Source organism: Archocentrus centrarchus, chromosome 14 (assembly GCF_007364275.1).
Source record: "Archocentrus centrarchus isolate MPI-CPG fArcCen1 chromosome 14, fArcCen1, whole genome shotgun sequence".
NCBI lineage: Eukaryota > Metazoa > Chordata > Actinopteri > Cichliformes > Cichlidae > Archocentrus > Archocentrus centrarchus.
Window position 1 is genome coordinate 11,271,081 of NC_044359.1, and position 15,374 is coordinate 11,286,454.

The following is a 15,374-nucleotide window of genomic DNA, read 5'->3' on the forward strand; positions in this document are numbered from 1 at the left end:
ACTTCTGACAACAATTCACAAGTGAGGAAATAACTTGAAATTTTGAGTTAAGTTATTGAAGTGAAAGAAAAAAAAAGGAAAAAAAAAAAAAACAGTGGCAGAAACAAGTTTCCATAAACAACAATCTAAATCTAAATTATAACAGAAGGTGATGAAGATCATGAGATGTGACATTAAGGTTCAGAAAATATTTATTGAATATTTATTTATTGAATAAAGTGCATTTTTAATTTATTATTTTTGTTAATATTTCCAAAAAGCCACAAATCATTCTACTCTGTATCAACACACTGTGACTGATGATAATCTCAGCATATGGGCTGTGTGAGCCACAGTTTCATGATCTTCCAGTGCAAAGTGAGCACAGCTGATTCACTTTGGCTCTACTCTGATTTCTAACCTGTCAAATAAAACTTGTGGTGATAGCGGACCGCTGTGAAACCACCCTCAGGTCTGGCTTCTGACTGAAGCAGCTCCAGTAGCTCCAGCCTTCTGAAGATCCTCGAGTCTCTCTGCTGTGTGATTCAGTGGTTTGCAAAAAGCACTTACACTACAACCCCTTCAGTTCAATTCTCACAAAGGCTTATTTGGCACATACATAAACTCCAATTATTCTCCTGGAATTTAGCAAGTTGTCTTTACAAAAATAGAGATCACTTTATGAAATTAATTATCACTCTTACTCCTCTTTACATGCGACTCTTTTCTGAGCCCGTCCATTCACTTGCACATTAGCCTTTAGTCCATCATCTCCTAACTTTCCCTCTGCTTGAAGTTTCCGGATCAGATCGTGGGGACCCTTCCCCATCAGAGCTGATGGGTGCCTGTAGGAGCCTCCCAGGCGGTCCCACAGAGTGAAATATTGACCGTAGTTGTAGTCAAAGAAAAGGTGGTGGTCGGTGTGGTGAGCTGAGCCATTGATGACGCTCGTTAAAGCTCCGGGGACGCGATAGTCGCCGTCGTGGATGGAGATGGTCCAGATGTTAACGAATACGTAAAGAGCCAAGTAGAGCACCTTGTGGAGGGGGAAGAGGAATGGGTATATGTGGTAGGGCAGTCCTTGCAGGAAGCCGTCCACTGGATGAAAAGCGTGGCTGGCAAAGGGAGTGGGGATCTTCCATATGTGGTGCGGTTTGTGAAACAGCTGTGGTTGACAAGAGAGCAAAGAGGTCAATAAAGTTTAATAGCATTTGAAATATTGACAATTTACTTGCAGTAATCATGCAGTCATATTAGGTACATCCTCAGTGTTCACATTAGGAGAACAGAATTCCAGCTGATACTTCCACATCATTCCATTTCTACTATTCAGCAATTACAGTGTTGATGTGGCAAAAAAACTAAACAAAATAAAGCACTTTCCCTGTGCTCACCTTGTAAATAAGTTTATGGTGTAAGAAGCGGTGAATCCAGTAGATACACATGTCGGTAAAAAACAGGAATGAAATCATACTCAGGAAAAGGCCGGGCCAGCCTGAAAGCACAGAGGTCAGATGACCACCAAAAACTCGGGTGTGTTCGCGGTTTTAAGATTTTAAAATGTTAAAAAGCTGCTTCTTCAACTCACCCAGGGGAGAATCAGAGACGTTGTTGTACAGTTTGCTGTAGCCTCTGACCTCAGCGAAAAACAAAGCCACGGTGGGAACGCTGATCCAGGGAAGAGAGGTCATTGCATATCTGATTTCTCGCCATACCTGATTCTAAAAAAGGAAATCATAAAAAAGGAAAAAAAAAAAAGTATATATTGTAAAAATGAAGAAAAGAAAGAAAAGTGGTGAGTTTCTGTTATCAACTTTGAAACATCACCTGCTAATCACAGCTAAATTATGTAAATCACACTCTGCACCTTACAGCTGGTATTGTTAGTGTTCGGTGTTATTTGATAGGCTTAACTCACTGGTGTTGTAACTGTTCAATCAGTAAAACACAGAATATAAAACCCTTTGTCAATACTAGCTGAGAAAGGCTTGGAATATTCTTTTTTTTTCTATAAATCCCAAAGACAAAAAGCAAACAGTGAATTTATTCTACTACTAAACTCACTCTACATTCCCAAAGCCTGTTGTGTGTCATTTTTCTGTGCTGGAGGCCCATCTTTCTATCTAAAGCCTGTTAAAAACACATCAGCAGTAGGGTCTGCTGAGGCAGACTTAAAGGTTTATGGTATCTTTGCAGTAACAATGTAACTGATGATGAAATGGTACGAAATAGTACCCATCAGTCACATCGGCAAACTTTCTCAAGAGCTTTGCAAACACACAAAAATAAACAAACTATCATCAAAAAGTGAACTACGGCTGGGAAAACAACAGTACACATTTTATTCACTCCTTTCAATTAGAATACAAACACTGTTTTCTAGAACAGATAATTTTGTGCAAATTATGGCTGCTGTCATATTCGTAGGCTCCGAGGTTTCCTAAACTCAGGAAACTACAGATTAATATCTTTATGCATTATTTTCTCTTTGAATAGGACTGAAGTGCAGCTCAGCACACAGTAACAGACACTTCATTTGTCAGTCACCTTTTTACACATAACCTTTTGATTAGCCGATCAAAAACAGTAAAATGTTGCTTGTACAGCTCATATTAAAAAAGAGATGTTTATTTATCTATTAAGAAAAATTCTCTAAAGATTAAGATCGACGTGCCCAAGAAGGCAGAAGAAATGTAACAATCTGAAACACAACCACACAAATACTGTCACACAGTACAAAACAGGTGAACACAATATCCAGATCATAGGCAATAAAATATTAAGACCTATGAGGTACAATATCAAATCATCAGTGCAACTTTAAGAGCAGTTGTGCATTTTCCTGATACTGATGTAGCCTCATTTCTTTCATCCATCCATTCATTTTCTTCTGCTTATCCTGATTTGTTGCAGCCAAATGCAGGCTTCCTCAGACCTTTATGTATGTTACCATACGTGAGAATATTATTCACTCAGCTGCACCATCAATAAAGTGGGATGAAACATCCTCATATAATGAGAAGGAACTCTGAAAGTTTATCGAGCACACTACAACAAAATGCACACAGCACTTGCACAACACTGCAGTTGTACTTTATTCCTTCTAATGGTGCGTTCACACCAAATTGTGAAGCAAAGCTTTCATTCTGCATGATTACATGCAAAGTTTATGCAACGAGGCAAACTGGCGCAGAGCGACACAAACAGAAGAGAAAGTGTTTGCATACAAGTTAAAACATTTCAACCTTGGTGAAAAATTAGCTTATGCTTATGAGATTCTCCTGACAAGCATGTGGACGCTGATCGAGTGCAGCCGGAGCGGTTTTATAGAGAGGCAAGAAAAAAAAAGGAGCGGTCCAATAATCATGGCTCTCCAGTGCGACTGTATTCATGTCACGCTTGGTGTGAGAGCATCATAAGAAAACCTCATCCTGTTGCCCTAAATACTCACTTGTGCACAAAAAGTATATTAATCTCCAGCTGAAAATAGGCCACAGAGGATGCACTTCCTATAAAACTGGAGTCACTTTTCTCATACAATAATTTGTTCACTTCTTTTCTGAAACTCGTTTATAAATACGTGACCAGTTCACATGTTCAGGGAGTATGAGTAGATCTGGGCGATATGGGGGGGGATCTGTCAATATTGATATATATAAATCAAATCACTGTTTCTGTCAAGCGTAAAGGTTCCTTTTTTCCTCCGAAAACTAAAATCTTTTTTTTTTTACTTTTTTTTTTAATTATACAAATAAACTAAAATCTTAATTCTGACCAAACCAAGGAGAACATAAACTAACACACTCACTCAATTGTGGTCCAGTTACGCTCCAAGGCCAAAAATAAACAAACACAAATTTGTTTAAAAAAGGCAGCACTGTCTCAGTGAAGTGGACAGCGAGGCTCATATAAGCATCAGATGTGCAATTTGACCACAAACTGGATGTGTTGGTGAAGTGTGGCACAGCTGCTCAGCAGTCTCTCTACACTCCAGCTGGGGAAGCGCTGCCTGAGACAAATGTTTACGGCTGGTAACGAGGATCAGTTACTTTAATCAGCTGCTTAAATCTGACGTTTTCAACTGTGCTTCCTGGCACCATGTGGTTTTTTTTTTTTTTTTTAAACAAAAAAAGGAGGCTGTTGCGTTTGCGATGTCACTGTGTCTCTTTGTTTTTTGTCACAAGGGTGAAAGTGTCTGGGACTGTAAAGTCTTGTGTTGCTTGTGTATTGCATTGTGTAGGTAAATGGTGAACTGTGCACTGATGCTAAAAACCATGTGTGGTATTACCCGTCTTTGTGGGAAAATGTTTTTAACACAGTTTGCGGCGCATGCTGCTCTGCTTCTTTGTCACACTTTAAATAACCCAAATCTCGCCTCTCTTCTTGTTTTGAGCCTCGAGTTGGGGCATCGTGTTCGGTAACGCCGTAGTTTAAGTTTTCATTTACATTTTCTGTTGTCACTCTGTCTTTCAGCTCACTCACGCTCCTAACATGCTGGTGCGTATGGCTGCAGTAGCCCTAACATCAGCACATGTGCTGCTGCTGCTGCTCCTCCTGCTCTGTTGTTTTATTAACCAGTATGAGAGGACTAAAGGGTCTGAGCACATTTTCAGTCCAAAAAAGCACTTTGGTTGAAAACAAAATTGAAAAAAAAAAACCCTCAAAAAAACAAACAAACTGTGAGTAAAATTCCTTTATAAACACTTTCTTCTGTGTAACACAAATTCAAATACAATGAAAGTCCAAAAGTGTGTACCTGTGCGATTAATCTCATTCAGACTTAAAAGATACACCAGATGGGCCCAATCAAAACACTACATATAGGTTTGTAAGTCTGTTAGGCAGTAAATGCATTGACAACAATACAAGCAGTGAAGTCAGTAACATAAACAACTATAAAATACAGTTAGTTCAAAATAAAAATGCTATTAATTCTAGCTTCTGAAGCCACAGTGTGTACACTATAATAATTTGCAAGTGGTCCCATAAATCTGAGCACCCCTTTGCAGATACGAAGGTCAGTTGATTGCAGGAGTTTAGCTCTGCCAACACTCAAGTTTATTACCGCATCTGTCATAAAACAAGATACGGGCTTCATACCTCTAAGAAGTGTGGGTGTTTCATCAGATTGTGGTCGAAGATGAAGTAATAGCTGATGGCTCCCAGGCCGAGGTACAAAACTGCAGCTCCGAGGTTCGTCACCACCAACAGGCTGATAATCTGCCGCAGGGCCCCGTCCTCAGGCCACGATGCAGGGTACACGTACGGCGTGAAGACGTAGTAGTCGGCGACATTCAGCACGAGGTCCATGGCTGAATCTGTAAAAGTACAACACACACATACACACACACACACACACACACACACACACACACAGAGAGAGAGAGAAAAGAAGACATAAGAGCACATCCTTAAAGTCACCATTCTCTTTTTCGTGGTGGTTAATAGCCGAGTTATTTATAGGTGCAGTTCTGGTAAATAGTGAGAAGAGATTTGGGCCCTCTGATCCCTGGAAAGAGTCCAAATCCCAACACTGCAGCACTTTCAAATCTCGTCACAGTTAATTTGATTTATTTGCAGTTTTCATTTCGATGCCTGATGTTGATTTAATTTGACAAAAGTCTTTGGATTCAAATTTATATCAGTTTCGGTCAGATTTTTGACGAAAGCATTTTAATCTAGATTTTTTTTTTTTTTGTCAGTGTCAGTGAGACTGTTTACTCTCATTTATTCACTTTTAATTTCCCATCCATCATCTTCTGTTTATCTGAAGTCAGGTTGTGGTAGCAGACTAAGCAGGGGTACACTAGACAGCCTTATTCTCAGCAACACTTTCCAGTTCCTCCCTGTGGTGTTGACAGGCCACATGAGACATACAGTCTCTTCAGTGGGTTCTGAGTCTTCCCCAGCATCTTCTCCCAGTTGTCTGTAAAAAAGTGCCCAAACCACCTCAACTGGTGTCCAAGCTGCTCCCCCAGTCTCAGTTCATTTTCATATCTTCTAAAATTTACAGCCATCTTTGAGTGATGCAGAAACAGAAAAGTAGCAGACCGTATGCCACTCGTGGTTTAGTAGCATATGGCGATTCATATAGTGGCATGCTGTTGCTGCCAGGTAGCAAGTTGGTGGCATTCTATCAACACCTGCTGCTGCTTGATGCTGATCGGCCACTCTTGGCTGCCAACTGAACATATTCAGATTTAACACCAAAGCTGCTACTTTCTAGTTTCAGTCTGAACACGCAATGCAGGCAAGCAAATGCACTTAAAGTCACAGAATGTTAGGCTATCATTGCCTTCCTTGTAGTTGGGTTACATGTTTTTGAAGCCAGTGCAGGCATAACTAGTTTTCCAATTAATATCAGACAGGAAAAAACAAAAAAACAAAAAGCTGGATATTCATTATTTAAAATAATATACATGCAGGATCACAACAGCAGATCAGTGAAAACTGACACATGTAACAGCAAGAGTGGTGGGTTTGTGCCGGGAGTGAGATGCCAGTGAGAAGTGGTATATGCCTCTGGATTTGGTGTGGTAGGCCAGTGACAAATGGCATGCTAAATAATTTACCATACCTTCTTCATAAGTATTCTTGTACATATTAAGTTATATGTGATTTAATGTGCGATTATGTTCAAAAGTATTTACTTGTCTGCCTTCACACACATATGAACTTGAGTGACGTCCCATTCTTAACCCATAGGGTTTAATATGATGTTGGCCCACTCTTTGCACCTATAACAGCTTCAACTCTTCTGGGAAGGCTTTCCACAAGGTTTAGGAGTGTTTATGGGAATTTCTGACCATTCTTCCAGAAGCACATTTGTGAGATCAAACACTGATGTTGGATGAGAAGGCCTGGCTCACAGTCTTTGCTCTAATTCATCCCAAAGGTGTTCTATCAGGTTGAGGTCAGGACTCTGTGCAGGCCAGTCAAGTTCTTCCACATCAAACTGGCTCATCCATGTCTTTATGGAGCTGCTTTGTGCACTGGTGTGCAGTCATGTTGGAACTGTTCCCACAAAGTTGGGAGCATAAAATTGTCCAAAATGTCTTGATATACTAAAGCATTAAGAGTTCAGTTCGATTAAATTTTATTTATATAGTGCCAAATCACAACAGTCAATTAAACTTAGTTCCTTTCACTGGCACTAAGGCGCAGAGTCCAACTCCTGAAAAACACCGCCGCACTATAATCCCCCCTCCATCAAACTTTACACTTGGCACAGTCAGACAAGTACCGTTCTCCTCGCAACTGCCAAATGGAAAAGCGTGATTCATCACTCCAGAGAACACGTCTCCATTGCTCTAGAGTCCAGTGGCAGCGTTCTTTACACCACTGGATCCAATACTTTTCATTGTGCTTGGTGATGTAAGGCTTGGATGCAGCTGCTCGGCCATGGAAACCCATTCCATGAAGCTCTCTATGTGCTCAAGAACAGCACATAGAGAGCTTCATGGAAACCCATTCCATGAAGCTCTCTATGCGCTGTTCTTGAGCACATAGAGAGCTTCATGGAAACCCATTCCATGAAGCTCTCTATGTGCTGTTCTTGAGCTAATCTGAAGGACACATGAAGTTTGGAGGTCTGTAGTGACTGACTCTGCAGGAAGTTGGCGACCTCTGCGTACTATGTGCCTCAGCATCAACTGACCCCACTCTGTGATTTTATGTAGCCTACCACTTCATGGCTGAGTTGCTGTCGTTCCCAATCACTTCCACTTTGTTATAATTCCACTAACAGCTGACTGTGAAATATTTAGTAGTGAGGAAATTTCACAACCGGAGTTGTTGCACAGGTATCATCCTATCACGGTACCACGCTGGAATTCACTGAGCTCCTGAGAGCGACCCATTCTTTTACTAATGTTTGCAGAAGCAGTCTGCATGCCTAGGTGCTTGGTTTGATACACCTGTGGCCATGGAAGTTATTGGAACACCTGAATTCAGTGATTTGGATGGGTGAGCGAATCCTTGTGGAAATATAGTGTATACGGTTAGACTACACTGTTGTGAATTTGAAATTGTGTTACATTCCACTGTTATGTAACCCAACAAGAGAAAGGACAATACTGTCAGTCTTTGCATCATGGATGGAAGCAACAAACCACCTGAGAGTGGCATATGCCACTGCACTAGCTGTGCCATCGGCCGCTTTTCGTTGGTTAGATAGGTTAGATAACACAGCGTGACTGTCACACAGATAACGGTAATGAAAGGCGAAACAACGGCTCAGAAGCCACGGGTCGCTGAATACGTATCTGCATTGTCCGGCTTTAACATTGTTTCAGTTTCAATCGAAAAGCATCGATAAAGCGTTTCGTCACAGCTCTGATTCTCTCCTATTTTTTTCCTCAATTTTTTTCTAACAAAATTAAGAATGTCTATTTTGATTCATGCTAAATTAAAGCGGAATTGGCGCACACAAACAAAGTCAACTCGGGAAGTTTTGCCAGGCACATACATGAATGCAAAAGCGGGACTGTAACTCGTGTCAGACATACGCCTAGACACGCTGCTTATTTTTTATTTTAATCGCATTAACAGACACCAAAAAGGCTGCAACAGAGTATAATATACGTCAGCTGCACTGCCATACTATTAACATAAAGTTAGAGCGACAATTGTAAAAAGCACTGTACCTTTTCTTGGTTGCAGTTATTCCGGAACAACAGTGGACTGTTTACTCACCTAAAGTCGGGAAGACGACCAATCAATATCGAGCTTCTCAAGAACGTCACATGAAAACACACCAATGAGCGACGAGTTTCTCATCACGGCAGGCTTGTTGTGTTTCCCCATTGGCCGGTTGAAGGATCTGCTCATGGCGTTACTGAATGAGTGCAGAAGGTCCTGCTACAGCTGGATCATCAGGACAGGAGCTGAAACACCCTAAAAGAAGTCTGACCTGAGCCACGAAACGTCCCGATTGTGCGCCACTGTCACACACACAGAAACAACACTACAAAACTTCATTTACAAATGTATTTACTGAGAGTCTTCCAATGTTTTTCAACAGAGTGCACTTCCCTTGTAATGAACGGACAGATTACATAAACTTTGGGAGACATCGCTGCAATTCGGCATCCCCCAGCATCCACCCTGGCTTCCTTTTTCATCTCCCATTCAATAGTCTTTCTACGATTAGACCAGTTTGCTTTAAGACAGATTCTTTATGCAATTTTAGAGCACTGATAAATTATTATGCTGACATGCCGAAATAAAGACAACACATTAAAGGAATTAAAATTAAACCCTGACAGCTGCGCATTTTAATGCAGTTGAAAAGGAAAATTATATTCCATGATGTATGTATTAAGTTTGGCTTACTGGGATGCTAGAAATACCTCAGACTGAACAGACTGCCTTTAAAATGACAACTTTCCCAGCTTCATACTCTTGTTGTTTGACTGTGATATAAGATAAACTACAGCTACTTTATTGCCCCAAAGGTGGGAAATGACTACAGCAGCTACAAATAAATAAATAAACACAGTAAACACAATATAGCTTAAATAAGCAAAATGGTGTAAAACAAATGTAAAAACTAATGTGAAATAAAAATGATAAAGTAAAATAAATACACATCAAAAAAATCTTAAAGAGTAATATGATTATATACTAAAGTAGAATATCTTAGTTTCAACAGAAAAATAATTAACAGTGCCTTACCAGTTGTAAGCCATTTTTAATCCTGCCAGAAATCTTGGGTGAATATTTTGCTACCAAATTAAACTTCCAAATGAAAGTTTGGTGTTGATGGTGACAAATTGCTTTTTATTTTGCCATAAAAGTGATGCCTCGGTGGCCACAAGATGTCAGCGGTGCTCTAGTGTACAGGTGAGAGCAGCCCCAGCCGTGACTGATATATTACTCATGACCACAGGCACTGTGGGAATATCCAGAGATTTTATGGCTGTACCACCGGACATTAGTGTATTTTAGTGTAACACATGGATTTATTATTGGACACTATTACTTTCTATGTGAAAGTATAGGACTATTACAGGAAAAAGCAGTAAAATTGTTATACTATAACCCTCCATAAAAGCTTTTTAGGGTTGATTATATTATATTATATTATATTATATTATATTATATTATATTATATTATATTATATTATATTATATTATATTATATTATATTATATTACATTACATTATATTGTATTATGCACAATACTCTGCGTTTAAATACACCACGAATAAAGACTAGAATTTATGCATCTCTTCTTTACGTTGTGATTTTCTTAACATTGTTCTTTACTTTCTTTATCCAGTTTTCCACTCCTATTTCATGACATGCACAATCCTTATTTGTCAATATAATGATAAATAACATCAACAAAAAAACTTGCAAGGTACTGTGCAAAAGTCTTGAACCACCCCTCACTGACGTGCATTTATGAACATGTGCAAACACACATAGAAATACATTATATGAGGCAAAAATAGAGTTTGTACAAGTCTAACAAGCTTGAAAGTCAATATTTGGTGTGACCACCTTCATTCTTCACCACAATCTGAACTCTCTGAAGCAGCTTTATTCTCATTTCTTTAAGCAGTCTTCAGGATTAGTTGTCCGGACTTCTTGAAGGACATTCAATGCTCTTCTTTGGATGTTTCTGCCTTTTGTTCCGTTCTCTGTTTAGATGATCCCACACTGCTTCAATAATGTTGAGGTCTGGGCTCTGTGGAGGCCAATCCATGACTGACAGTGTTCCAGTTTGTGAAGCTGCTGGATCAAAACCTCAAATTATGAACTTTTCTATGTTCATAATTCCATCAATTTTGACAAGATCCCCAACAACCCCAAACACGACAGAGCGTCTGCTGTGTTTTACAGATGGCTGTAGACTCGCACTCTTGTACCTCTCTCCTGACCTCTTCCATACTTAGTGATGTCAGTTTCTACCAAACATTCCCAATTTGGATTCATTACTCCATAAGACCTGTTGCTATGGATTTTAGGTAGAACTCTTGTATAATTGGACATACCTCACCCTTCTTGACAGCCACCCTTCCACTGAGCTGGATCTCCAGCTTTGATAGTAGCTTGTTTTTACTGATTTTAAAACACTGACATGCTTCCTGGTTCTTAGTCAGTGTTGATGTTGATCTTCTGCTCATTTACAGTTCCCAAGCGTTGTGTGCAACCTCTTTCATTGGGTCTGTTGTCACAGTAGGATTCCACCATGTTGTCAGTGTCTTGCTCCAATAGCCAACTTTCTCATCAGATTCCCCAACATCTGATATAAATTCATTATTTTATATATAGGACCAATTCCATTGTTAAGTATCCTGCACGTATGGGTAAAGAGAGTGTGTATTTGAGTGGAACTCTCTCTACTTCAGAGGGAAGTTGGTGTTCTGAATGCACCAAGAGTTGTCTAATAGTCTGTGAAGGCATCTCCCTCTGTGTGCAGAAAAACACGCACCAATCAGGGTATCTGCAGAGAAGCAACCATCACGCTGAGCTCCAGATAACCTGCTGTTCATCATCTGTGGATGTGTCACTTTGGGAAATGTAATCAAAAACTGGAGAAACTTGCTGCAACACAGTCACAGTTTAGCATTTCAAGTCATAATATATTTGATTATCTTGCCACTTCACTGGTTACAATTCATGTCTGCAGCGAGCAATTGTCATTCTCACTATCAGTCATCAAAAACAGTGGTGGGGTGGCTGTAGCTCAGGAGGTAGAGCATGGCATCTACCAATCGGAAGGTTGGCGGTTGGATCCTTGGCCGCTCCAGTCTGCGTGCCAAAGTACCCTTGGGCAAGATAGTGAACTCCAAGTTGCGCTCCGATGCATTCACTTTGTTAGGTATAACAAAAAGTGCTTGTATGGGTGAATGAGGCATGTTTGAGTGCTCAAGCAGAGTAGAAAAGCGCTATATGAGAACCAGTTCATTTGCCATTCTTTTTAATTATTATAATTGTTTTTACCCAGAAAAATTCATCTAACACTTTGCAGCAGCTCCCAGCTTCACACTGGTGATGCTGCATATATAAACCTGAGTGCACCTGAGCCCAAATTAAATGGACATATTTCATCCTGACGTACGAGAGCCACTTAGTGACACCTCCGCATACGAGTTTCAGGTTAAAGCACACTCCAGATCATTCACAGAAGAACATGCTACCAAACACTTGTAAATAATAAGAACCGCAATCCTGTTTTTATTGACAAAATTAATGCACGTCTTGATCATCCTCGCCGAGAGATTGGCTGGTTCAGACTTTCCTGCGCATAAACCATCCAAACTGTCACGAGAACCACTTCACCTCCTCTTTTGGATTTGGTTACTGTGGGCCACAGCTGCTGCTGTTTAGTCAGTTTGGGGCTGTGGCTGCATCTGCTCATAAATAACACAGTCTCATAAAATTTAATGAAATGAGAATTAACTATGACACACAGATTATGCTGTATGAATACTGCAAAAATCATTTTTCTCTACTTTGAATGGTTTTATGTGACAAAAGCACAAAGTGGAGGCAGTTTTTTTTTTTTTTTTTTTTGGTCCTTATCGTTCATAATGCTGCATATTACAACTTTGGATTAAAGCTATTTTTTTTTTTAAAAACAGCCAGAGGACAGAAATGCTACAACAACCCTGGAGGAAAGAGTCTTGACATATCATAACGGCACTGCTCACATCCCATCAAAGCATTGCTGGCATTCGAATTCATAATGCATTCACAAACTGAATCTTCCAGCTGAACCAGCCGTTCTGAATCATTATTGTTGCGGACCAAATCGGGCTCATTTTGCTTTGGAGCCCACTTGAAGAGAGACTCTAAGTGCTATTGTCAGCTCCGCTGTTTAAAAGCTATCTGAAAGACTGCACAAGCCTCAGAAACAATCATGTTGTGATAAATCAGTTACCGATTGGTGGCTGCTGAGCTATTAACCTAATAAACAATGCTTGTCCAGGCCAGCACTAAACTATAGGAAACTATCCCAGCAGCAAACTGTATTTACTACCAAATAAAGTGCTGTAACATAAAAATGATGCTTATTGTCATTGTCTCTACACTGGAGCGCCCTCTATTCACCTGTTGAATCTCAATTAAGTACTCAGTGGTGCTTTAGCCCCGGTTTGGTCTGCCAGCTTCAGAGGGAAATGTCAAACACTTTGGCTTGCAGGACATTTGACTGCTCGTTCTCGGGCCAGAAAACACATTTCCGTGAATTGGAGCAGTGTGCGAGCACAATTTTACAGCACATATTTACAACATAGGATTTTGCAGAGCCCAAGGACTTTGTATGCTGTGTGAGCAGGCCCATAATTAAAAGCACTTTGCAAATGAGCTCGTGATAAATGTTACAATTAAACCGTGTTAAATGATATACAGGTCTTCTTCTGTCTTTTTCTTGTTCTGGCTGCTCCCGTTGGGGGTCACCACATGAGATCATCAATTGCTATCTCTTCCTTTCCTCTCCATCTTCTTCTGTCAAACCAGCTTCTCTCAGCACATCCATAACCTTCTTCTTTGGCTTTCCTTTTATTTCTTTTTGCGAGGGAGCTCCATCATTACAATCCGTCTCCCAGTATACCCAGCATTTCATGCCCAAACCAACGTAATCTCTTTTGAAGCTTGTTGCGTGTATGCCTTCCTATCAGTTCAATGATGAACTGGACAAAATCTTAATACAAGCAACACATAGATAAGTTCAATAACACAGGAGCCAGTATACTGACTTGATTAATCTAAAAATCCAGGAAAGACTGAATGGCCCACTTCTGCTTAAGAAGCCACAGCAAACAAGGAATGATGACCCACAGGTGCGATACCACCTCCAGGTGTGTAATCAGGGATCCAAGTAAACCCCACCTACAGAAACACCAGTGCAGGGCTCCTGCATGCTGCTACACACACACACACACACACACACACACACACACACACACACACACACACACACACACCACAGAGGAGAGAGAGCAAAAGGGGAAAAGAAAACAAATCCAGGCACAGAGAACTGGCAGTCCATGATATTAGTACAGTCTGTATTGTTAGTATAGTTTGTATAATTTATGCCTCCATTGTTTTTATTCTATTTCTTGTGCATATTAAGCTGCTGGATGCCCTAATTTCCCTCAGGATCAATAAAGTATCTATCTATATATATATCTATCTATCTATCTATCGATCTATCGATCTATCGATATGTGCAGAGAGTAGGGCCTTGTTAAAAGGTAGGCTAAATAATACGCTTCTCCCATTTTAGTTTATACACTATAATAAACAAAGCCTTCTATGAACTTGTAAGGGATTAATATTTATTAAGTTACAAAATATTGTCTACTTAGTTAACGAAGTATCAGCTTAGTCACCTAATCTCTGGGGAGTTTTTCTCTGCCTTTTCATGCAATGAAGCAGCTGTTTTGGTGCAGATTGTACATCTTTGAACTATCCAGCCTGAGCTTCCCCTCTGATGTACACATTCCTAATCCTGTCCTTTTCTGTCACTACCACTGCAAATCTCTGTATCTTTAACGCAGCAGCCATTGGCTCCACCTCCTGCTTTTTTCTCCAGCTGCACTGTTACCCATGTAGTTTGGCTGCTCTTCACATACACTGTATAAAAGATGGACATGGCCACTGGGTCTGATAACTGAAGCCAAAGTGGGATGGCCAGCAGGAGATGACTCCTGTGATTGGAAAAAAGACCTCTGGTTGTGTAGAAGTCTATGTGAAAAAGCCCCCCCCACCCGGACTCTCTTTGCTCTGTGACCTTAGTAAACACTCTCCAGATGATTTTATTGACTCAGTCATGAATTTCAGGTCATATTGACTAAAAACATGAAGATAATTTTGTAAACTGTGGTCTTTTTTGTAGCCAGAAAGGATATCTGACTGGTATGCTCACACTAAGTTTCACGCTCATTCCTCACTTGTGGTTTCAAAACACTGCGATGGAAAAAAATGTTCAGATTGAGGCTTCATAACAGGATTTAACTAACCTATGTGTAATATTAAGGTGGCTACACCCATCTTATGCTGTCTGTACTCCTTTACTTCTCTCCTGCACCTTCTTTCTTCAGACAGTTAATCTCAAGCACTTAAACTCAACCAACTTCACCATCTCTACGCCTTGCATCCTAACCATTCCACCGTCCTCCCTCTCATTCACACACATTTTCTGTCTTGCTCCTACTGACATTTCATTCCTCTTTTCTCAACCTTTCCAGGATCTCCACTTTCACTACAGATCATAATATCACCTGCAAACATATAGTCCACGCAGGCTCTTGCCTGATCTCATCTGTCAGCCTGCTGATCAGCACTGCAGACAGGAAAGGGCTTAAAGCCAACCCTTGGTGTAATCCCACCTCCACCATGAACCCATCTGTCACTCCTACTGCACACATCACCACTGTGT

General features: G+C 40.3%; 1 protein-coding gene across 2 annotated transcripts; it reads right to left on the reverse strand.

Moving 5' to 3' along the window:
- Positions 1 to 215: 215 nt before the first annotated feature.
- Positions 216 to 8,823, reverse strand: sc5d (sterol-C5-desaturase). Of its 2 annotated transcripts, none has more exons than XM_030745999.1 (5): positions 8,674 to 8,823; positions 5,080 to 5,297; positions 1,568 to 1,700; positions 1,374 to 1,474; positions 216 to 1,144 (listed from the first exon to the last, which is right to left on the reverse strand). In XM_030745999.1, the coding sequence occupies exons 2-5, from the start codon at positions 5,287 to 5,289 to the stop codon at positions 680 to 682; spliced, it is 909 nt and encodes a 302-aa protein (XP_030601859.1). In that variant the 5' UTR covers positions 5,290 to 5,297; positions 8,674 to 8,823; the 3' UTR covers positions 216 to 679. The 2 variants fall into 2 exon arrangements, with proteins under 2 accessions (XP_030601859.1, XP_030601858.1); XM_030745998.1 differs by having other exon boundaries at positions 218 to 1,144; positions 8,625 to 8,684.
- Between the last annotated feature and the right edge of the window lie 6,551 nt (positions 8,824 to 15,374).

Bases quoted from the DNA above. Each gene is read 5' to 3' on its own strand.
- sc5d (XM_030745999.1), bottom strand. From the start codon at position 5,289: ATGGACCTCGTGCTGAATGTCGCCGACTACTACGTCTTCACGCCGTAC. The intron at 1,475-1,567 runs GTGAGTTGAAGA...CTGTGCTTTCAG, and splicing joins CGTCTCTGATTCTCCCCTGG to GCTGGCCCGGCCTTTTCCTG. The intron at 1,145-1,373 runs GTGAGCACAGGG...TGTCAACCACAG, and splicing joins ACCATAAACTTATTTACAAG to CTGTTTCACAAACCGCACCA.